The sequence below is a fragment of the Aulonocara stuartgranti genome, assembly GCF_965226115.1.
Source record: "Aulonocara stuartgranti genome assembly, chromosome: 1".
Classification (NCBI taxonomy): Eukaryota; Metazoa; Chordata; class Actinopteri; order Cichliformes; family Cichlidae; genus Aulonocara; species Aulonocara stuartgranti.
In genome coordinates, this window is record NC_138939.1 from 6,297,914 (window position 1) to 6,321,376 (window position 23,463).

Sequence of the window (23,463 nt, forward strand, 5' to 3'; positions counted from 1 at the left end):
TTCTTGTTTGATGGCAGATACTCCCTTCACCCTGGCCAAAAAGGCTAAAATGACCAAAGAAAAAGTGGGAAACAGTTTTTTGTTTTTTTTTGTTTGTTTTTTTTTTTTAAATGACATCAGAAACAGCAGTATGCTACATTACGTGATGGCAGAGCTTCAGTTCATCCTTTGTCTTTTTTTTTTTTTTTTTTAATAAATAGGACAGGGGGAATGAATGAGAGAGAGAGGGGGAGAGAAAGAAAGAAAACCAAAGAGGAGAAGAGACGGTGAGAAGGGGGGGGAAGAGAGAGAAAAAAAAAAGAACTCCTGGGTCACCTGTATGGAGAAAGAAAAAAAAAAAAACAAACAAAAAAAACAAACAGAGGAGACAGCAAACAACAAAGAGCAACATAATAATAGAGAAAACAAAGCACCATCACGTCCGGGTACACACCGGCTCACTCCTTGGCGGCCGCTTGTCGGGGCCTGGGGCCTGGGGCTCGCTCGGGCCCCTTTGGAGGTGGGGTGCCCCCGGCCTCTCGGCCTAGGGCTCGGTCACTCAGGCGCAGCTGGGGGCCGGCGGAGCTCACGGGCGCGTCACTGCAACTCCCCCTGACTTCTGCTCCGCGGCTGCTGGGCGAGCCCTCATCTGGGACTCTCCTCAGCTCTTACTGGGACAGTGGCGCGGCTGCCCCTCTGTTGGTCTTCCATGGTCTCTTGTGTTCTGGGGGCCTCTGGATGTCTGGAGTTTTGATCTCCTCCATACCCGCTTCACACCCTGGAGGACGGGGCTGTGGCCCCCCCACACTCCCTAGCAGATCATTACATGGAGAAACCTTTGGAATGCAAGGATGCTGATCCACACAGGTATGCACACATGGGTATTCACAGACACGGACTAAAGCTTTCTTGGCTGCTGCCTCAAAGCACACTGTGCGCTGTCTATCTTGCGTGCTGCACAATATCGTTTATTATTTAGTAAATATTGATATCTATGACTAGCTAGTTTATTGTGATGGTGCTTTGTTTTCTCTATTAAAGTGGGAAACAGTTAAACATGAGAGGTTTTTGGACAAAGTTTGTGTTTTTTCCATTGTTTAAGCACTGCTTCCAGCCAAGAGTGATGCCATATATGTAGGGTTGCCAACCGTCCCTTAAAAAACGGAATCGTCCCGTATTTAGAAACAAAAGTACACGTCCGGTATTGAGCTAATAAGGGACGCACTTTGTCCCGTAATCCAGTGAGAATCAAAAGTAGTCTATAACTTTTAATGGAATTAACGCTTTGTTTGAAAACACAATTCCCAGCCCCTCTCCTGCTTTGTGACCAATGAGCTGACAGCACACTTATGACAATTCGAGTATGACAATTCAGATTACCGCTCATCTCATTGGTCGAGGAAAGGTCGCTTACGGAGAAAATACCGGAAGACAACAGATGACCACAACAAGAAGCATGGCCAACAGGGAAACAAACGCCGACACTGCGGTGCAAGTCTCGGACGACAGTACACCTAAAGCTGGGCAGACACTGTGCGATTTTTTCAGTCACGTTATTCAGCTCCTGCTCAAACTGCACGATTGACTCGCAGGGGTTAGAAGTTGGTAGGTCACGATGCAGGTCTCACACTATACCACCCGATGCTCTGATGCGACCTGAGTGCTCACACTGTGCCTCCATAAAATGAAGGTTATAACAGAAAATCTGTCGCTCGCTCTCCCTCTGTCTTTCACTCACACAGACACGCACACCACCATCAACTTTGCTAAATTGCTAATGAAAAACATTGATCAGGCAGCTGTGATTAAGCAGCAGTGTAAATCCAACTATTTTCACGGTTGTTGTGGTCGTGATCATTTTGTGAGGCCACATGGAAAAGGCTCGGATGAGCTTTCCAAAGTTCTACAAGTTGTGCCTCCATCGCTTGTGTCCAGATCACACGCTGCACAGCCGAGCTGCACCGTCTTTTTCACCGACGTTTACCTGTTTGCGCGTGAGCAGTGTGAGCGGCTCACGAGCGATTGATGATCGGGAGCTGCTCGAGGTGTTAATCGCTTCTCGTTACCCCACGTATACTACACGATGCACGATGAAGGCCAAAATCGGGCCGATCACCAAATCGGTCGCACGACTCATAAATCGTCTCAAAATGGGCCAAAAATCGCACAGTGTGAGCCCAGCATTAGAGCAGCAATGTTTGTTCGCCCAGAGAAAGAAAAAAAGGCTGCGAAAGATAAGATAAGATAACCTTTATTAGTCCCACACGTGGGAAATTTGTTTTGTCACAGCAGGAAGTGGACAGTGCAAAAGTTATGACGCAAAAATTAGAATACAATAAGAATAAATACAGGGAGGAATGGGAAAAGGAAACCACTGGGCTGGGAACATGCACGATAACACCTATAAAGCGCACTGCACTGTGTGCTGGCGCACTTTTTCCATAGGCATGCTTCTAGTGGTGGGCACATGAAGAACATGAGGGGCGTGAAAGCTCGGGGAACCCTTTACCATTTTTTTGTCCACCAGGCCACGGCAGAAGCAGATATGGTATGTAAACACTGGTTTATTTTTTTAAACCCTCTGGTTAAGGTTAATATGGGCATGTGCAGTGAATATCAGCGCTATGTGGCCAGAAGTGTGATAATATAATTTATTTTGTGTAATAAACAACTGCAAGGATAGATGATTACAACAAATAGATCACTAATACATAAAAGTAATACATAGATGAATAATGATGATGAGTTAAGATGCGTAATCATGGGAACAAGCGGGTTTACAAACAGGAGCAGCTGATTAGCTTTAGAAAAGCTGAAATAATACCTCAACTGAAGCCAATTGTACTAAATGCACTGCATATGTGCACTGTTACAAGAATATTTTTGTTGTATTGCTTTCTATTAATTTATATAATTTTAAGTTAAGCAGGACAGAGTTCTTTTAAAGAAAGATTTACTTATATTCTCAAAAGTTAAGCATGACAGGCTTCTGTTTAAGAAAGAGACCTGTTTTACTGTGTTAATGTTGTCATTTTGAGCTAAAAATAAATGGCTAAATGATCATTTGTTTCCCATATGGTCATATCACAAAGAATATGCATCTGCTTAAATCAAATTCAAGTCAAATGGTTAAAAAAATAATTTCACACACAAAAAAAAGAGCTACCACACTGGGAAGGGTGAAGACAACTGGGTTGCCCGGCCCTGGCCACGAGGTGCAGCCACATAGCTGCAGAAAAGGCTAACATTGTTATATTTTTACAAAAAAAACCAGCTGAACATGAGAGGTTTTTGGACAAAGTCTGTGTTCTCCATTCTTTAAGCACCGGTTCGAGCACCGTTTAAGCACCGGCACCGTTTCAAAAGTACCGATTTGGCACCGGTATCGGATAAAACCTAAACGATACCCATCCCTAGTCGTGAACCAGCTTCCTGAAAGTTGGTGGTTTTAGTGAAGCCGCGTAATGACAAGACGCTTTGGGAGCGCTGAGCTTTGTTTTTAGAACAGGCCCGGTGTTTTGGCACAACACCGAGCTGAGCGATGTAGATGGGGCCATACTCACACAAACCAAAAACTAAACACCAGTAATGTTCCCTCTAAGCTGCGCAATTGCGCACTGCTGGCACGGTCTCTGCGCACAGAAAATCTGCGTTGCGCACAAAAAAAATCTAACCTGAATTGAAATTAAAATTAATACTTTAACAATTCTGTTGTGCAGTGTTAGTCAGTAAGTGGCTGCTTCCGTATGGGATACGTGTCATCGACCTGAGCAGCCCAGTTCTCTGGGTTTTGCTTACGTCGCCGGGGAAGGGCTGCTTGCATTTAAATAAATAAAGAAATGAATAAATAAATAAAGGGACAAAAATTAAATCAAAGAAAAGGAGAGCATGGCGTAATAACACGATGAAGAGCTGTTTGATTTGCATGTAGTATAAATAAAAATAGGTGTTCACTTTTTTCTCTGCTTGGAAAATGTTTAAATAATTTCACTTGTGTCAGTTTGATTAATTTTGGTTGTTTAGGACATGACGAGGTAGTTAGTTTTATGTTTTCTGATCATGTTTCCATATCTACTAAAATTGTAATTAGGAAGTACAATTAATTGTTAGTTAGTTTAGATGTCTTTTTTTTCATTTTGTTTCCAGATTTGTTACTTGGACTGAGCTTATACACCTTTCTGTCTGTCTTTGTTTTTCTGCCTCTTTAGGGAGAAGAATTGGGACCTGTGTCTCTTGCCTCAGAAGATACAGATAATGACAACAGGGAAATACCCCATCCTTGCCCATTTGGAAAATACCGACGGAGCTTGGAGACCCTTATACCCTTCCGCTGTTCCTCACCAGAGTCAGTTTCATTGATGAAAGAGAAATTGCTAAATGTAACCTGTCTGCCAAATAAGTTACTTTCTTTGATATAGAATGTCTTCCTTGTACAGTACTCATTTGCTTTTGCTTTTTTTGTCTTGTCCAGGTCCCACGCTGTAGATAATGCAGGTTTAATATCATCTTCAGTCTTTCTGTGGATGATCCCCAAAATGTGGGCCATGTTCAAGAATGGGCTGGATACATCCGACCTACACCTGTCTCCTTTTGATGTAGCAGACATTAGCGCAAAAAGGTCTCTCTTTGCAGATTCACATTTTTCGGTTGTTGTTTAAGGCATTCGCAGAATCTAACATTTCAATGGATGATGCATTTTGTTTACAAAGGGGGTAAACAAGCATGTGGGAAAGAAACCTCAGACGAAAGAGATGATGCACAACGAGGAACAAAGAAAGGGCTTTATTAGAAATATTAAGAGGAATAGACAGAAACCCAAAGTAGGTCTGCTTGGGACATGACGCACCATTAATGTAGCTGCTGAAATTTGCACCTTGAAGATAAGTCAAAGGAATGAGGCTGACTTGTCAAAATTAAATGCTAGACAATTTTTAGTGTACATGATTTGATTGTGAGTGTTTTGCAGGCTCCAGAGGCTATGGAATGAAGAAGTGGCAAGGAGAGGCTTGGAGAATGCCTCACTGATTCGGGTGACTCTTCGTTTTCAAAGAACTAGACTGATTCTGTCCGCCCTCGTTTCCATTCTTGCCATGGTGGCGGCCTTTTTGGGGCCGGTGAGTTGTCGTCATCTGTATTTTCAGACTTTGTGACGTTCTGATGTTTGCCTAAATGTTTTATTTATTATAAATCAAATTTGACTTCAAGAAATAGTGGTTCATACTCTGTAAACAGTTTCTAATCGCTTTTTTAGAATTTCTACTCTCTGAAGTGTATCAAGCATTTTGTCTGTCCCTTCAGGCGGTCGTCGTTTATAAGATCTTAGACTACGTTTGCGACCCAGGAGAAACCAGTGGTGTTGGTTTGGCCTTTGCTTTGTTCACCACAGAGTTTCTCAAAACTTCCATGATATCCTTGCAGTGGGCATTAACACTGCATACGGCCATCAGACTGAAAGGTGCCTTATGCTCTTTGGGCTTCCAGAAAGTCACATCTCTGCGAGTACTTGGCGACATGTCAAACGGAGAGGTAAAGACTGGTTTACACACACAGAGAATTCACTTTACCTGCACTGCTGTGAAAAGTGGCCTAGTCAAAGTCTAGACTTGAATCTAACTGAGATGTGTTGGCATCAGTAAGTCTTTCATGCTTGAAAATCCTCCAATGTGGCTGAATTACAACAATTCTGTTGAGAAGAGTGGGCCAAAATTCCTTCGGGACTCATTCCCATTATTACAAATGTTTGATTGCGGTTCTTCCTCTCAAGGGTGGCATAACCACCTATCACTTTTTCATGTATGGACAGGTACATTTGGAGAACTTCACCTTCATAAATTAAAGCACAATTTAAACACTTTGTATTTATTTTGGTAATTTTTGTCTAATATTAAGATTTGTTTCATCCTAAAGAAATGCATGAGACAATAAGATACTTTTTCAGTAAATCTTCTCACATTTGGTGTATTATGAAAAACAGGTGAAATATAAGGTTTCGTTTTCTCATTTTTCTTTCATCTAGATTCTTAATATTTTGACAAATGTTGGACACAATGTTTTTGAGGCAGTTGTGAATGGGAGCTTTGTGATGTCCACCCCTGTACTCTTTGTTGCGGGCATTTGTTATGCCTGGAACATTCTGGGCTACACTGCAATTATTGGAGTCCTCATCTACGTCATCTGTATTCCCATTGAGGTATGTAGATGAAGTTAATAAAGTGAGATAGATAAATACAAAAAGGGCTCTGATTGAGGTAAGCATTACAGTCAATGTTGTAATGTAAAGTTGTAATGTAGATAAACTATGAAAGAATTTGCCCAAACGTAATATTGGGCATGTAGTTTAATATGCTGAAACCTGTGCTGTGAGGTCTAAGTCATCATTGAGGAATACCCTTACCTTCTACTTTTGGAATCTTGGCAATCAGGGGACTAATCATTTTTTCTTCTTCTTTTCTAGTATCTTGGCATATCTCACAAATGTATTCAAGACAAAAGCAATGGTAATAAAAGACAAACGTGTTCATACAATGACTGAGATTCTCAACAGCATTAAGCTAATCAAGATGTACGCCTGGCAAGAATCTTTTGAGATGAAAATTACAGGTAAATCGAGCAGCTGTTTCCCATTTGGCAGCACTTTCCATTTATCTAGTAATATCGCATATCACACGCATTATTTATAGACTCCCATTTGTTTAGATACAAAATCAGGCATGTAATCTTGTTACTAGATGCAAAAGAGATGATGTGAAATGTTTGAGTGCTATGGATGTGTGTTAGGGTGCGTCTACAAAGAATGATGAAAGTAACAGACTAGGCAAACAAACTTTCTTTCTTACAGAGTTGAGGAAACTTGAAAAGAAACTAGTACAGAAGATCCTTGAAATCCAGATTATTAATGGCAGCTTGACCATGGCCATCAGCACCATTGCCACTGTTTTCACCTTTCTCATCCACACTTTGTTGGGGTTACCACTGAAAACATCTGATGTAAGTAGTAGCACAGCTCTGTAACAATATTATGCAGTAACACAGCCTCTGTTAGCATTTCCACTCGGTGATTTGGAGAAGTTGTGAGTAGAGATGAACTGAGAAGAAAACTGCGAGAATTTTGTAAGAAGGCTTGGTCTACTGACAGAAAAGGTCTAACATATAAATTGAGGATTGTTGTGTTGTGAGATTATAGTGCAATATTTTCTTCCCAGGCTTTTACTGTTGTTGCCATCTTCACCTCCATGAGGTTCACCTTTGCTCTCATGCCGATTGCTGTGAAGGCCCTCACTGATGCTTTTGTGTCACTAAAACAACTTAGGGTAAGCTCTTCTTTTTGGTTCTAGTAGTAGTAGTAGTAGTAGTAGTAGTAGTAGTAGTAGTAGTAGTAGCGTTTCCACTTGTTATGGTCTTTCTGTTCATTATTAAGTTTTCTCTAATACACTTTTATCACTGTCTAAGGAGCTTGGAAAGAAAAGTGTCTGGACTTCTTGAACACGTTTCACCTCTCATCTGAGAAGCTTCTTCAGTTCTAGGGTCAAATGGTGGAGAGTCCCAGATTTAAGCCCTGTGGGAGTGTCCCCCCCAAGAGGGATAATGAAACCCCCAAATGATCAATGGTCATGAGAATTTGCATAATTAAGATTAAGGAACTGACCTCCCAGCCCATTGTTCCTTCAGTGGGCTGGTTTCAGTCATTATGCAAATGTACTGTTTATAAACTTGGGGAAACCTGCAGTCAGCTGAGACTGAAGAAGTCACTTGGATGAGTGACGAAACGTTTCTACCACTTAAAGAACTTAAAGAAGTCCAGACGCTTTTCTTTGCAAGCTCCTTTGACTACGATGACCTGGATGACTGAGAACCTTCACAGACATGTTTCTACCACTAAACGCTACATCCAGATGAACAGAATCAACTTTTGGAGACCCCCTAATGATCCTCTACCTAATCACACGAACCAAGGTGTGAAAGCGGGCGTGGGTCACAATCAGCCAAGGTTTCGGGTGAGCTCATTGTGAAACCTAGCCCCACCCTATCATGGGATTTCCTGAGGTCAAATAGCCCAGGATGTGAGTGGGCACAGTGGACATAGATGGCTTCTTTCACTCCTCTTTCAAACATCTGTCCTCTATTTCCAAAATGTGAACATTGGCATCCTTGAAAGAGTGACCTTTGTCCTTTACATCCTGGCCCAGAAGCTTCTCGGATGAGAGGTGAAACGCGTTCAAGCAACTTAAAGAAGTCCAGACACTTTTCTTTCCAAGCTCCTTAGACTACGATGACTGAGAACCTTCAGACACACTTTTATCACTATTGTAATATAAGTACAATTTAAGCATTGCTTACTTGTGAAGTATTTCTATGGAAAATAATTGGTTTTGCAAGGCAGCAACTCATTTAGACATGTAGACACAGTCAAGATGACCTGATGGAGCTCATCCAGTCAGATCAGGGGATGGTACAATACCACTAAACATCAAAATGTTGCTTACCATTGTAAAAAAGAGTAGAATGCCTGTCTATAGGATAAGATAACTGCTGACCTAGCTAAGTTTGCCCTGCAGACCTACCCTGTGGCCACACTTTGACTTGTTTCCCTACCATACCTGTGCCACAGACTTTAGGTAGAGTCATAGTTATTATGTGTCCTTTTTGAATTTCATTATTCCTTTTGCATTGATGCCAGACTAAATGTAAAGGAGTAGTCTCACACTCACCACACACTCATGTGAACCTCTCCAAATCTTGTCCTCTACAAACCAGTGAAAAAGGCCATGCTGCTAATCACAAGCTGGATTTGTATTAATCATGATGCTTTTAGGACTTGCAGTACAGTATTTTAATTCATAATCTTTTTAGTTTTGTTAAAGTTGTTACTGCCATGGATCTTAGAAATCTGAAAAGCAAAATTGGTAAAAACCTGAATGATGTAAATGCACTGTGACTGTTTCAGAAAATCTTACTCATCCAGAATCCTGAGCCTTACCTGACGCAGATAGCAGGCAGTAATTCTGCTGTAGTGATGAGAAATGCTACACTTTCATGGACCAAACGCAGCCAGTCAGAGTCACCGCCCAGAGCAGCTAATGAGGTGACGGAACACAATATGGACGTGCCTTCTCCGAATGAAAATGTTGAGACCTTACCAACCCTCAGAAACATCTCTTTTACACTACCCAAGGTGTGATCAAATAATAACTGAAGTTATCAAGACTCTGCTGGATATGAAATGATTATCTCTGTGATATTTCCTGAAGGGAAAACTGCTTGGTGTTTGCGGGAATGTGGGTAGCGGAAAGACGTCACTGATTTGCAGCATTTTGGAGCAGGTTTGTTTCTTTTGTATGCTCTATTGTTTTGTATCTGTCTGCATTTATTCACATTATGTTTTTACTATTTCTAACTTTACATTACAGTGACATTAGTTTTTTGGCCTGCTCACTTTCCTTTTAGATGTACCTTCTTCAGGGCTCCATCACAGCTGATGGGACATTTGCGTACGTTTGCCAGCAGGCCTGGATTTTTCATGGAACTGTTCGAGAAAATATTCTCATGGGGGAACCTTTTGATCAGGCCAGGTAAGTTAAATCCATCTTCTTGCATTTATGGCTGCCATCTCCTCCTTGTCAACCACCACTTTGTCTGTATAGTTAATCGAGGCCCTTTCGAACTGCATGTCCCCAATCTGCCCTGGGAGGCACAAAAAAATCAAGTTGGATACCTTCCATGGAACTTCTAACGGTTTTTATTTTGACATTCTGAAATGTTGGTGGAAGGTTCATAGTCAACCAAAATGAGGTCCTCTTGGTTTTCTGACAGTATCACCTCTACTGCCAGAGATGGTAAAAAGCTTGGCTAGGAACCAGTGTTTGCTGTAAACTTTATCAATTCACTTTGTTTCAAAATCAGATTTCCATAAACTGCTGCTGAGGGGAAAACGGTTTAGGAATAAATTAATAGCAGTCCTTTAAAATATGTCAAAATAGCATAACTGAATTGATACATTTAATGCAACATTTTGCATGAAATCCTTTTTCTTGTTAAATGATTTTGGTCATGCTTTACTGTCAGCAATTGGTAAATTGGACTGGAACTTCTGTAACACCTTTCTATTCAGGTGAGCACACAAAGCATTTTGTTCTTGCACACATCCAATCACATACACATTTATACAGTGTTTAACATTCTTCATTTATAACATTCTTAGACACTCACTCACCCTTTGATGGATGCATCAAGGGCAACTGGGGGTTCAGTATGTCGAGGAACTCGGGTTAAATTCAGTGACCTCTTGTTCTGCTAACTGAGCCGCAGTCACCCACAAGTAATTGGCTGAATAAATGACTAGCTCCCATCCTATTAAAATATACTTCGCTATAGTATTAACCAGTTTGTTGCCTTGTACTGCTCCCCAACAGATATGACAGAGTTGTGGATGTCTGTAGCCTCAGAGCTGACCTAAGCATCCTGCAATATGGTGACCAAGCTGAAGTGAGTGCTTTCCAGACCAACAGGGGAGTGTCACACACCGACACAGGGGTTTTAAAGTGTATTTATTTACCCCACTCACTTAAGATGTAACTCAAGCTTGCAAATTGATGCTACAATAAAGTGGAAGGATTAAATTGTAATTTAGTATTAATCAAAAGTTCACAATATTATAAATATCCTTTTTGTGGGCAGATTGGAGAGCGGGGTCTAAATCTATCAGGGGGACAGAAGCAGAGAATCAGCCTGGCAAGAGCGGTCTATTCCAACAGGGACATTTTCCTCCTTGATGACCCACTATCTGCTGTTGATGCTTATGTGGGGAAACACATTTTTGAAGAATGTATAAAGAAAGAGCTGAGAGGAAAATCCATCATACTGGTTACACATGAGCTCCAGGTAGGAAAACGTATTCAATTATTATGTAGTGGAGACTGGGCTGTCTGGGCTCAAAAGCACCTTTTCCTTTAGTACCTACTCTGACTCGCCTCGGATCGACTGGTTTTCCATTGTAATCTGGTACTACATGCGTGGTTGTCGTCATACCAAAGCGTCTAAGTGTCCGGTGACGTAATTAATATACAACACGAATGCTACAAAAAAGATGGATGTCAAGGCAAGAAATATACCTGCTGCTGCCAGCCAATCGGTCCCATGCAGTGTTACAACGTCACATTTTAGTACCTGCTCGGATTAACCCCAGGCAAGCAGGTACTGTGGCCTAACTGAAAACTGCAAGTCAATCAGAGTAGGTACTAATGGGAAAACAGGCTATCGTTTAAAGTGGTGGTTCCCAAACTTTTTTACTGGGCCCCCCTTTGTTTTACAAGAAAACTGTTGCTCCCCCCCGCACAAACACATCCTCCAACCACACACACACTCATATTTTGTTTCCAAACTCATTGCGGTTTATTTCACACCTCAAACATTTAGTAAACGATTAAGCAAATGCAAGTAATCTGCAATAAATTACAGGTAGCAATGAAATAAACTACGAACTCTTGTACGCTACGTCCACACCTACATGGGTATTTTTGAAAACACAGCTGTTTCTGGACGTTTGGGCCTTTTGTCCACACGTAAACGGGGTTTCGAATCACTGAAAACTGCGATTTTTTTTTTTTAAACTCCTTTTTTGCGTTTACATGTGAACGAGGAATACGGAGTTTGTCACACAACGTCAAAGGTGTGTGCCTTTTTTCACGTCACGCTGTGCGCCACGTTATTGTTTACATGAGATGAATTGCAGAATGGAAGATAGTCAGATTAAGAGTATTTTGTCTCTATCTGCAGGTTACTGCAGTTACATGTCCCTCCATTTAGAAAGGCAGAGGCGTCACGGTGTAATTATTTTACTTGTTTCCGTTTCCTGTGTAATAATATTCAACATTGCTATCAATACATTTTTCAAAAGATGCCTCTTTGTGCAAAATGGGTTCAAAAACATAAACAACTGTGGGATACTGTTTGTCTGTGATTTGAACCGAGAGAACAAATCGTGGCAGGAACGACCTGATATTATTTGTATCCCGCTGTAACTTTACTGTATAAAGAGCTAACATCTCCAAAATGTCAGGAGTAGTTAGTCATTACAGCAAGCGTTTGTGAACTAAAAAATCAAGAATGTGGGATACTGATTTGGAGAGCCCAGCGCATCCTCCCGACGCAGGGAAAACCAATTCTGCAGGGGAGAGCTACCTCAGCACTTGTGCAGGTGAAACCAAATGGCAGATATGCTTCACCATATTTTCTAGTCTTTGGCTTAGAATGAAGTTGGTTTGGAAACATATTCAGCGATGCTTCATCTCCTGCTTTGCGTTTGTGTGAGAGCCCCGTCAAAAAACCTGTCCATTATGCTAGCAGTGTCCAAACGTTCTTTTCTTCTTCTTCTTTCCCCCCCCCCCCCCCCCCCCTTTTCATATTGGGCGGGCCCCACACTTTGGGAAGCTCTGGTTTAAAGAAACATACCTGAGTACGTATGGAAAACCTACATATTTTGCTCATGAGTTGTAAGGTGCAATTTTTCCAAAGAATAAGGATTTGTCACATGCCAGTAACGCACACAACTGTTTAGAGCTCTAACCAGAGTTGAGCTGGTTTTGATAATTTGTTCTTCCTTGTGGCTTTTAGTATTTGGAGTTCTGTGATGAGATCCTGGTTCTGGACAATGGAACAGTATGGGAGTCTGGAAACCACAGGGATCTGATGAGAGCCAATGGACGCTATACTCAGCTCATCAGTACCTACCAGATGGAAGAGTCCAAAGTAAGGGTGTCATGTATCATGGTTCTATTACTGTCCTTATTATTGAAACAAAATTGACTGTAAAACAAAGTGTGCGTTCCATAAGTGTCAATGTTTTAAGCTTATCCAGACTGAGCTGTAAGACTGTCCTTGATATATATTTATTTATTTTTATTTTTCTTCTGTCAGGCCAAGAAAAAGAAAGCTGGGGACATGGCACTAGCATCATTTATTGATGGCCAGTTGGAAGAGATTGACCTCAGACATTGTGCAAGCACTGGCACTGAGAATCCTGGTGTGAAAACATGGAAGAAAAACATTTGATTTAAACTGACATATTTTCCCTGAAGAGCAAGTTTAAAAAAAAAAAAAAAAAAAAAATTAATTCAGATATTAGATGTCAGCTAATAAAAATGTATTTTTCTTTTTCATTCTATAATGATTTGTTTGTTTGTTTGTTTGTTTGTTTGTTTTTTAAGCCGCTGTCCCAGCTGGTAATCAGCTAGTGAGTCAGGAGTCCTCTACAAAAGGTGCCATCTCCTGGAGAACATACTGCACATACTCCCAGGCACTTGGAGGTCTGTTATTCACACATGGAATGTTGGGGTTATGTATGAAATTAAATTGCATATTTTCATTTTAAATGTTTTTTTGTTTATAAATTTTTTTATCAATGCACAGAAAGTTATTGCATGTCAGTTTTTAATTTATTTTTAACTTTAAAATAAAGGATTCGATATTAGCCTTTTTACTGGTGTCAAACAAGCTTGGCTATATATACTGGGTTCTAAACATCCCCTCACAACTGCCAAGACACTTGTTAACAACTTGGCAAAGTCAAGAATTGTAGTCTCAAAGAAGATAAACCACTACAACGCTTCACAAGAATAGATTTGTAAGACCAAGAACTACTCCAGACTTTGGTTGTTTAGAGCAAACAAGAGAATCTGTCAGATATTACAATTCAAGTCAACATAACATATTGATCAGTAGCTTTCATTTGTTTTCCCCCCCATATAACTACCACTGAGTACACTGTAAATTCTTCCTCTAACTCCTGTTTCCCAATGCTGCATATGCTTGTGGATACATTATTATGAGCAATAATGCACAGCCAAACTTGTGATGCATAAACTGCTCATTGTTGTTACAGGCTACACAGTTTCTTTCATTATCCTCCTGAATATGTTCCTGTTGGCAGGATCCACAGTCTTCAGCAATTGGTGGTTTAGCTTCTGGATGGCAAGTGGTGATGGGGTGAGAATTATTTCATTCCTTATCACTGTCACACACGTTGAAATAGTTCTCTGTGAGCCTTCAACTCACAAGAGGGTAAGAAGTCATGCCTTTTTTGTGGCTGTTGTGCAAGATAAACTCTTTCTGTATTTACATTTTGCTACGTAAAGCTGAGTTGATGTTACATCATCACTCATTGGTCTTCTAGCTCTCCTGCTGGTCCACACTTACACGCTCCGCCTACTGCCAATATCTCAAGGTTGGCTTCATCAGCAATCAAGTTTTTTTCTAATTGCCAGTTATTTTTGAAAATGTTTATTTTGGCCTAGTCCAAGCATTTCTCATTGAAACAACTTGATGTTTTGATCTTCTGTTGGTTTTGTCACTTAGTTTTGGTCATTACACACTCACTCTAGTTTCCATGCACTTGCCCCTTAAAATATGCCTGAGGGTCATCTTTCAGCTTGAAGACAGTATAAAAATTTCAGCAAGGGTTTTAGCTGTCACTTGAGTAAGCGTCATCCCTGAACCATAAGAAATCAGTTTGAGGAAATCTTGAGGAAAAGTATTTGATGCTCACAAAGCAGGAGATGAAATCCTGTGGTAACTTTGTATGTCTGAGTGTCAAGAACTTGAGTGAGAAGTATCGTGATTTAAAATCCAGAGAGCCACACATTATAGACCAAGCCTGGCAGATGTAGCAAGCGAAAAACAGTTTCGGACTCCTCAAATTCTGCTTATTTCTAGTTTTAGGAAATGATATTTAATCATTCGTTTATGTATACAATGACTTTGTCTGACTTCACTAACTTTTCTTTTTTTTAATTAATTTATGTTTTTATTTCCAAGTCATCCAGTAACACAACTGCAGTCCAGGGAGAAATCTCTCAAAATCCACACCTTCACTTCTACCAGGTTATTTATGCTGCAACAGTGGTTGTCATTGTTGTACTTTCCATTGTGAAATCCATAATCTACACTTATTTCACCTTGAAGGCCTCCTGCAAATTCCATGACATGCTGTTCAAAAAGGTACTGTGAATTCTCAGCACCATAGAAATCTCTGCTAGTCACCATTACACATGGTCATTTTAAATATGGATAAGGGTTTACTTATCACAAATGTATTGAATCCAAAACTGGGAACGTTTACTAGCTACAGATGAACTGTTTGTTTTCCTATTGCAGATTATTGATAGTCCAATGAGTTTCTTTGACACAACTCCAACGGGCCGACTTCTAAATCGTTTCTCTAAAGATCAAGACGAAGTGGAAACTGTCCTTCCTCTTGTCATGGACTCTTTCTTACAGTGTTCTCTACTCGTCGCATCCACAGTTGTTGTCATCTCAGTTAATTTCCCCGCCATGCTTGTAGTTGGAGTTATTATGGCAGTTTTTCTTGCCTTCACTGTCTTGTGAGTTTATGCTGGTTAAATCTATAAAACACAGTTACTGAAAGTAACAGGTCCTCTAAGGTACTATATATCTGTGCCTTCTCTGCAGTGTATTCCAGAGGAGTATACGTCATATGAAGAATCTAGAAAACATCAGTCGCTCTCCATGGTTTTCTCTAACCACCTCAACTTTGCATGGCCTCAGCACCATCCATGCCTATAGTAGAAGAGACAGCCTTATAGAACAGTAAGTTTCTGAAATTTGTTACTAGGCTATCACCTCTTGCTTTTGCAATGTTTTTGATACAACACATTGTAAATTGTATGTTTCTTTGGGGCGGGGTGACTGTGGACAGTGGGATGTTCAAAAACTCCTGTTTTATATTACAGGTTCAATATCTTGACTGATATCAACTCCAAATACCTTTTCATGTTTAATGCTGGCACACGTGCATTCGCCTTCTGCCTGGAATTAATGGCTGCTACTACGACGCTGTTTGTGGCTCTCTTTGTAGTGCTCAGCAGTAATGACTTAATCAGTCCATCCTTGAAAGGCCTCGCGATATCCTATTCCTTGCAGGTACATTTGGACAGCACATGAAGCCATGTTCATTTTGCTTTTCAGACATGGATTTACATAATTTTTAAACTTATTTTCAGTTGACAGGCATGCTTCAATATGTAGCCAGACTCTCGATAGAAGTGGAAGCAAGATTCGACTCAGCGAAACGGCTCCAGGAATATGTCACGGTCAGACTCATGTCCTGAAATCATTCACCTGTCATTGTTTTGCTGAGACCAAGGCCAGAGTTCATTAAACATGCTACACACCCATCTGCTTGATCCCTGTAAACTTTTAATTGTGTTTGCAGGATTGTAGGTCTGAGGCTCCCAGGCATGTTAAGGAGACTCAGATCCCACAGGACTGGCCTAGCAGTGGGGGCATCACCTTCGTAGACTATAAGATGAGGTACAGAGAGAATGCACCAATTGTGCTGAACGGTATTGATTTCCACATTCAACCTGGAGAGAAGCTGGGGATCGTGGGAAGGACTGGCTCTGGTAAGGCTCTGGGTTCAGTAGCTGTTTCTCTTGTTGATTTCATCTAGTCTTTGGGTGATGATGATTTACAACAATACACCCTAGAAATGATGATAAATACATGAACTAGTTTTTCAACATCACTCTGAGACAGACAATTTAATCTTAGAGCAGTGGTTCTTAACCTGGGTTCGATCGAACCCTAAATATGTGTTTTGTTAGAACTTTTGCATTCGGTGAGTCGGTCTCAGGGGTTCGGCAGAGCCTCCGCCATGACATGCATGGCTCATTTTGCACAGTTTCCTTTTTTTGGGAAACAGGGTTGTAATTATTATAGCAGTGAATTCCTAATTATTCCATAGTGCAGATTACAATTTTAATGTGCAAATATAGGAAGGCAGTCCTACATAGTTTGTTTAATATCCTCAATGTTACTGGAGGCCAAGGTAATGTCATCCAGGGTATCTGGCCATGTTTCTAAGATAAGGCAGTGCACAACAACCTCAGTTTTTTCTGAATTTAGAAGCACTTAGAGGGAATTAGAGGTGATCCAGGTTTTAATTTCTTTAAGAGATTCCTGTAGTTTAATTACTTGGTGTGTGTCAACAGGCTTCATAAGTCTGGGTATCATCAGGCAATGAAAATGTATGCTATTTATAATAACACTGCCTAAGGGAAACTCTTATAATGTAAACAGAAATGGTCCCAACACAGAACTCTGTGGAACTGTATCAGCATCAAACGCTGAGGTCTAACAAGTCAAGAACAAAGAGTTGACTGTAAGAGGCCAGAAGAAAACCATTTGCCACCTTCACTTGTTCCATTTCTGTACTGTGAGCTCTGAAAGTTGACTGAAACTGCTGTTTTACTTTGAAGAATTTTTGAGATAAAGTTAGCCAATTATAGGCCAGTCTCTAAGATAGCTGGGTCAAGTGATGGCTTTTAAATAATGGTTTAATTACTGCCACATTAAAGGCCCGTGGTAAATAACTTGTTAATAAAGATAAGCTGATTATAATTAAGATGAAGATTGGTTAATAAAGAAGATTAGTTAATGGTAGGAGGGCTTTTTCTTTTTTAATTGTTATTGTTGCTATTATTCCCCCACCCCAACCCTCTAAGATAGATGGCACCCCTGCCTACACCTGGTTGTGCTGAAAGTTTAGTGATTGACTCTAAATCCTCCCATATTCCTGATTTCAAATGATATTTTATATAGCACATTTTAATGTAAATTTTAACAGTTTTAGGTTAATTCAGCTACTCTAATCTGCGGTTTGCATCTGTAGGAAAATCGTCTTTAGGAGTAGCTCTATTTAGACTTGTGGAGCCTGCAGCAGGAACCATACTGATAGATGGGGTGGACATCATGTCCATTGGCCTGCAAGACCTGCGTAGCAAATTGTCTGTGATTCCTCAGGACCCTGTGCTATTTGTTGGTACAGTCAGGTAACCTTGGCCAACCCATAAATCTCACATTGGTCTGACCACTGTGGATCAGTAACTGGCTAATGACCCCCATCCCTGCAGGTACAACTTGGACCCCTTTAATAAATACACTGATGAGGAGATCTGGGCAGCGCTCGAGAAGAGCTACATGAAGGACTCGGTATGTTTTGAGTGCAACGTAAAAGTTGGTACATTTAAAATTCCTATACAGCCCCTTTTTTTTTTTTTCTCTCTGCTCTTTGTTTGTATACATTATGAATTAGGATAGTGGAGTGGAGCTGTAATGTGATTTGTTTCCTCAGATCTCAAAGCTGGAGGGGAAGCTTGAAGCACATGTTATGGAGAATGGAGAAAACTTCTCTGTAGGCCAGAGATAGCTGATCTGTATGGCTAGAGCTTTACTCCGTAACTCCAAGGTCAGAGTGCACTTTTTTGGGGGGGGGGGGTGGGCTTGATGATTTGTCACCTGGCTGGGACAATGCTGTCACATACTGCATTCACTGATGCCAGTCAAAGCAATTTCCTGTGACTCTCTGTCAATATGCTCTGCACTGTCCTTAAACATCGCAAATCTGTCCTGATTTAAATTTTTTCCCCTTGAGGTCATCAGTACAATGTTTAGATTCCTCTTCAGAAGTACCCCTAAGCCTTAAAAGCCTGGTAGGGTATTGTTGTCACTCCGCAGGGCAGATGGACAGGATGTACACCTAAGTTTGAATGCTACTTGAGATTGAGGTGACGTAGGAGCGTCAAATTGAGACCATAGACATATTTACTAAAAATCTCAGACGGAGTTGAATCTCAAATTTCTAAAAATAAATATAAAAACTTGAGAACAAGGTGATGTAAGATTTTGAAATTTGTACATAGGTGTGTCTGCTAGGAGGCTGAGTGGCACCACTGGCAGTCACCAGTATTTTCTTTCTGTTTTTTCCTCTTTACATGGCCACTGCAACATAATCTTCACTCGGTATCTGTTGGAGAGGTCTGCCACCCTGTGGCCAACTTCCTTTGGAAAAAATACAAAAAAATAACTTAAGACAAAGGAAAATTATTTTTACGGACTTCTCCGATTTATCATGGCACTTTTCAGAAATCCAAAATTAGCAGCCATGCTCAAAATGGCCCAGAGGTGAATGAGAATGGTAAATGGCCTGTATTTGTATAGCGCTTTACTTAGTCCCTAAGGACCCCAAAGCGCTTTACACCACATTCAGTCATCCACCCATTCACACACTGGTGATGGCAAGCTACACTGTAGCCATAGCTGCCCTGGGGCGCACTGACAGAGGCGAGGCTGCCGGACACTGCCGCCCCCGGGCCCTCTGACCACCGTCAGTAGGCAACGGGTGAAGTGTCTTGCCCAAGGACACGATGACCGAGACTGTCTGAGCCAGGGCGCGAATTCATGGGGCCCCATGACCGTGAATGAATGAGAGGCCAAATTGAAATTGGTTAAGGGTTATGATTATTATGGACCTGTTCTTCAAACTATTCTATAATGTCTCATTTGTATGAGATTGCTAATCGCCACATTTGTATTTAGAAAGTATGGGCGTTTTATGTATTGTGACATGCTGTCCTCCTTTAAAACTGTTTTTGCTTATACTAATGGTCTGTCCTCTTCTTGAGCAGATCATTCTTTTGGATGAAGCCACTGCCTCCATAGATGCAGAGACAGATGCTCTGATCCAAAACACCATCCAAGAAGCCTTACGTAATAGCACTATGCTCACAATAGCTCATCGGCTCAGCACTGTGATGCAAGCAGATCGTATTCTGGTCATGGACAATGGACAGGTAACAACCCCAAATATGCACAGATTAATGTTGTGTCATCTTATGCTTACTAATTGCTCCATATGACAGGTGGCAGAGTTGGATGATCCAAATACACTGAAGCAAAAGCCATTCTCTATGTTCTCATTACTGCTGACTGCTTCAAACACTGTAAATTTGTGAAACAAAGTAAATCTTGAAACCAAAGAACATCTGTGGAGTAGGCACATGTATTTAGATTACTATTTTAATGACTATTCTGTATATTTAAAAATGTTAATTATTTTATTGTCTTTGTCTTTAAAGTTTAAATCTATAATTGTGTATCTATAATGTGTTGTGTTTTTAAAAAATCTACAGTAAATAAAATGTTGTAACAAACTGTAAAACCATGTTTTGCCAACTTACTGCAGTTATATTCTAATGTTGCTGACAAAATGTTGAGTTAAATTATTCATAATTTAAGAGTTAAACACATCCCCATCTTATTAGCTTTTAGCCTATTGCTTGTTTTTGCATGCATCTGTTATTGCATAGCATCTTAATTTATTCCACCAGTTAATGGACAACTGCACTAAATCAAATGTAAACATTCAGTGACGCGGTGGTGGCTAAAAAGATTTGTTTACCAAAATGTGGGCTGGCAGACTGGACTTGTTTGAGAAGTCTGAAATGAGTCAAGCATAAAATTTGACCACTAAAACATTTTTATTTTTCTGTTCAGAAATGCAAGTAAATAACTGTCATTTGGGTTCCTTATTGAAACACACACAAAGTATTTATTAAGTAAATATGAGGATTCGTGAATGACAATCATTGTATTGGGGGGGGAGGGATCAAACTAAGAAGAGCAGCATACACAAAAGCACCCAACATTCTTAAAACCAATTACAAAGTCAGCTTATATATGCCCTGGAGTGCATCCATTGGCTATAGGACTCAGAACTCAGCCAATAGGATCAGATGGTGTGAAGGGCGGAACTAAGAGGTCGGGACCTGTCACTCAGCCAATAACTGAGTTTTATTTATGCTAGCGCTAGCAGATTTTTATTTGTTGTGACATCTTTGAGTTTTTCATTTGTTTTGTAAACCACTAACAATGATAAATTGCTTGCTTTTCTTTTGTCATGTGCCCTGTATATGTGTTGTCTCCTCCACCACCTCACCTTTTAATCCCGAGCCTTAGAAGTTAAAAAAGAACAAAATCGCTAACATTAGATTTACTAGTTGGAGTAAAACATCTGAAATTGTTGTTTTGTTTTTAATATAAAGATATTTGGCATAGATTTACATTGAAAGGTTAAGCATGCTAGCTCTCCTCACAGCACCTACAGGTGGTGTTAATGCTGTAAAATCTCCAGTGAAAGCCGTGATTTCTTCCTAGAATATATTCTTTCCAGCTGCTTTGGAAATACACTGCTGATAAGAGATTTGTTGGCTTTATTATTTAACTGTCCTGTGTCACCAACTGTCACTCATGAAACAAAACTACAATTTATTTAGTTACATTTGCTGAGTTTTGGGCAGCAGCTTTGGTGACATGCAGCAGGATGCAGCCAGCAGGTGGCAGCATATAGATACACTTGTAACCCCAATTCATCCATACGTTTGTTAACTGCATATCCAGCATAGGGTTGCTGGTGCCCTCGTAGCCCCACAACCTGTTTAAAATAAAGGTAATCTCGCTGTATATATAATTTCTTTTTTTAAAATACCAATTAATACTGAAACACAAATTTAAGTAATTTATTAGCACAGATCTTATCAGGGTCATCTGTATATACCTACACTATGAAATTTACCATGGTTTTTTTTTTTTTTTTTTTTAATGTCACACAAAAAAACAGGATTTAAATTACATTTAATAGCAGCAAAGAAAGACTTGGCAAATACATAACATAATTAAACTATAACGTGCATAAGAAGTCATCTCATTCGAAATATGAAGAGAAACCCAGTAAAGTACAGTGCTCATTGTTTTGTATCAGCAGACAGGAGAGATAAATGCATAGTTTTTGAACTTTGTAAATAGTTATGTTGTCTTTCCTGCACTGTTATCAGTTTCCATCTCTGCTGCTCAGTTACATCTCATACAAGCACACCAGAAAAGAGTGTAGTATCACAGTACAGACTTCGATATGGCTGTGTATATGGATAACTGTTATGAACATGCCCAGTGACTACTATGCAGCAGTTTTTTGGTTGTCCTTCTGTTCAGGAGTTTACTGTATTAGCAGCTGTCAGGAGTGATGAGAACAGAGAGTCTGGCCGTTGCTTCAGCACATCTGGATGGTCTAATTCTGCCACCTGTCGAACAGAACACTTAGTGAGTTTAAGTTAAAGATTGTGTAATCATCTTTGATTTGTGTTCATTTGTGGGTTGGTTTTTTTTTTTTTTTTTTTTTTGGGGGGGGGGTTTGGGTACCTGTCCATTGTCCATGACCAGAATACGATCTGCATGCATAACAGTGTTGATGCGATGCGCTATGGTGAGCATGGTGCAGTCTTTAAAGGCCTCTTTGATGGTGTTTTGAATGAGAGCATCTGTTTCTGAATCGATGGATGCTGTGGCTTCGTCTAAAAGAATAATCTGCCAAAAAATAACCAGCGTAATGGTGGTTAGAAAGAAGAAAGCGGTGGATGGCAAAAGTGTCATAAAATACAAAAATGTTTACAGTGCTTATGTTATTATACACCTTGAATGCACGCAATGGTAAATAATTAATGGAAATATTGGTAGAGGCATCACAAGCTAATGTGGCAGCAGTATCCCAGCCAATAAACTGTATTTGCAAATTAAATTTAGTATCATCAAGAAGGTGTTATGTGTGTACACACCTTGGAGTTACGGAGTAGAGCCCTAGCCATACACATCAGTTGTCTCTCACCAACAGAGAAGTTCTCTCCATTTTCCAACACTGGTGCCTGTAGCCTTTCTTCCAGCTTGGAGATCTGATGGAACAAAATCATATTTTGGTACTGCCATTCATACCCCTCAGGCTAACAGAAAGAGGATATTCGCAGCAAAAAAGCCCACAAAATAAACTACAAAGTCGTATAATCCTTGCCTAAGGCAAGGCAATCAAAAGTTTGAACTCTTATATGGAAAAACTATCTGCAGTTAAACAGGAGCAGCATAAGGATTCTGGGACGGTGCCTCGGGCTGGAGAGCCAGTGAGATTGGCTTGCAACCCCCATGCTAGTCTTGGATTAAGGACTACTACAGTTCATTTTTGCCAGAAAGGAATTCCTGAGCAGAGATGGGCAGTAACGCGTTACTTGGTAATTAGATTACCGTTACTTTCCCGTAGAAACGCTGCGTTACCTTGTTACTAAACCCGTGATTTTTTTTTTTTTGATTTTTTTTTTTTTGGCGAGAATGTCTCATGACAGTGACGTAAGCGAGTGCGACGTTCGTGACAACAGCTGTGTGCAGATCAACAATGGATCATATATCGAGTGCGGGAGAGAGTATGAGCGTGCAGCGTTTAAAGCGTGGAAGCACTGACCTTTAAGTTTGATTCCATAAAAAGTGACAAAAACATTAGTGTCTGTTGTGCGTGTTCAGCGAAAAAAAACCCCTAAACTTCCAAGCAAGCACCGAGTGCGCTATGACGTAATGGGAAATTCACAGAGAAACTCGCGGATTCTTCAACTGACTGGTGCGGCACACCTGCACCAGGGCAAACCTCCGCCTACGCCACTCCTGCTTTACAGGTGAAAATAGAGCAGAAGGACTGCTAGTCTTTGACTTTATTTATTTTCTGCTGTGTTTTACTTGCATCTATTTGAAAGAGTGAGTGTTAACACAAAAAAATATTTTATTTTATGTGCTGGAATGTGCAGAAAATAGGTTTAAATG

At 40.4% G+C, this 23,463-nt stretch overlaps 1 protein-coding gene and 1 pseudogene across 10 annotated transcripts in view; one reads left to right on the forward strand and one right to left on the reverse strand.

Annotated features, from left to right (window-relative positions):
- Window positions 1-1,405: 1,405 nt before the first annotated feature.
- On the forward strand, window positions 1,406-21,792 carry LOC309688298 (ATP-binding cassette sub-family C member 12-like; annotated as a pseudogene). Its single transcript, XR_014280829.1, has 29 exons — window positions 1,406-2,527; window positions 4,188-4,324; window positions 4,451-4,597; window positions 4,946-5,093; window positions 5,278-5,505; window positions 5,996-6,169; window positions 6,402-6,579; window positions 6,818-6,966; window positions 7,182-7,289; window positions 8,924-9,151; window positions 9,228-9,299; window positions 9,424-9,548; window positions 10,389-10,461; window positions 10,654-10,857; window positions 12,589-12,723; window positions 12,892-12,997; window positions 13,182-13,280; window positions 13,856-13,959; window positions 14,788-14,970; window positions 15,127-15,353; window positions 15,442-15,579; window positions 15,723-15,912; window positions 15,993-16,082; window positions 16,205-16,394; window positions 17,663-17,822; window positions 17,904-17,982; window positions 18,125-18,238; window positions 19,458-19,622; window positions 19,692-21,792. The product of XR_014280829.1 is annotated as an ATP-binding cassette sub-family C member 12-like (transcript).
- An 18-nt stretch (window positions 21,793-21,810) lies between these two features.
- The window catches only part of abcc12 (ATP-binding cassette, sub-family C (CFTR/MRP), member 12), a 56,916-nt gene continuing 55,263 nt past the window's right edge, over window positions 21,811-23,463 (reverse strand). For all 9 annotated transcript variants that reach the window (XM_082513316.1, XM_082513318.1, XM_082513317.1 and 6 more), the window contains 3 exons: window positions 22,440-22,553; window positions 22,027-22,191; window positions 21,811-21,908 (listed from right to left, as the gene is read on the reverse strand). In XM_082513316.1, coding sequence (XP_082369442.1) covers window positions 21,816-21,908; window positions 22,027-22,191; window positions 22,440-22,553 — 372 coding nt within the window. In that variant the 3' untranslated portion in view covers window positions 21,811-21,815. The remainder of the gene's footprint in view (window positions 21,909-22,026; window positions 22,192-22,439; window positions 22,554-23,463) is intronic.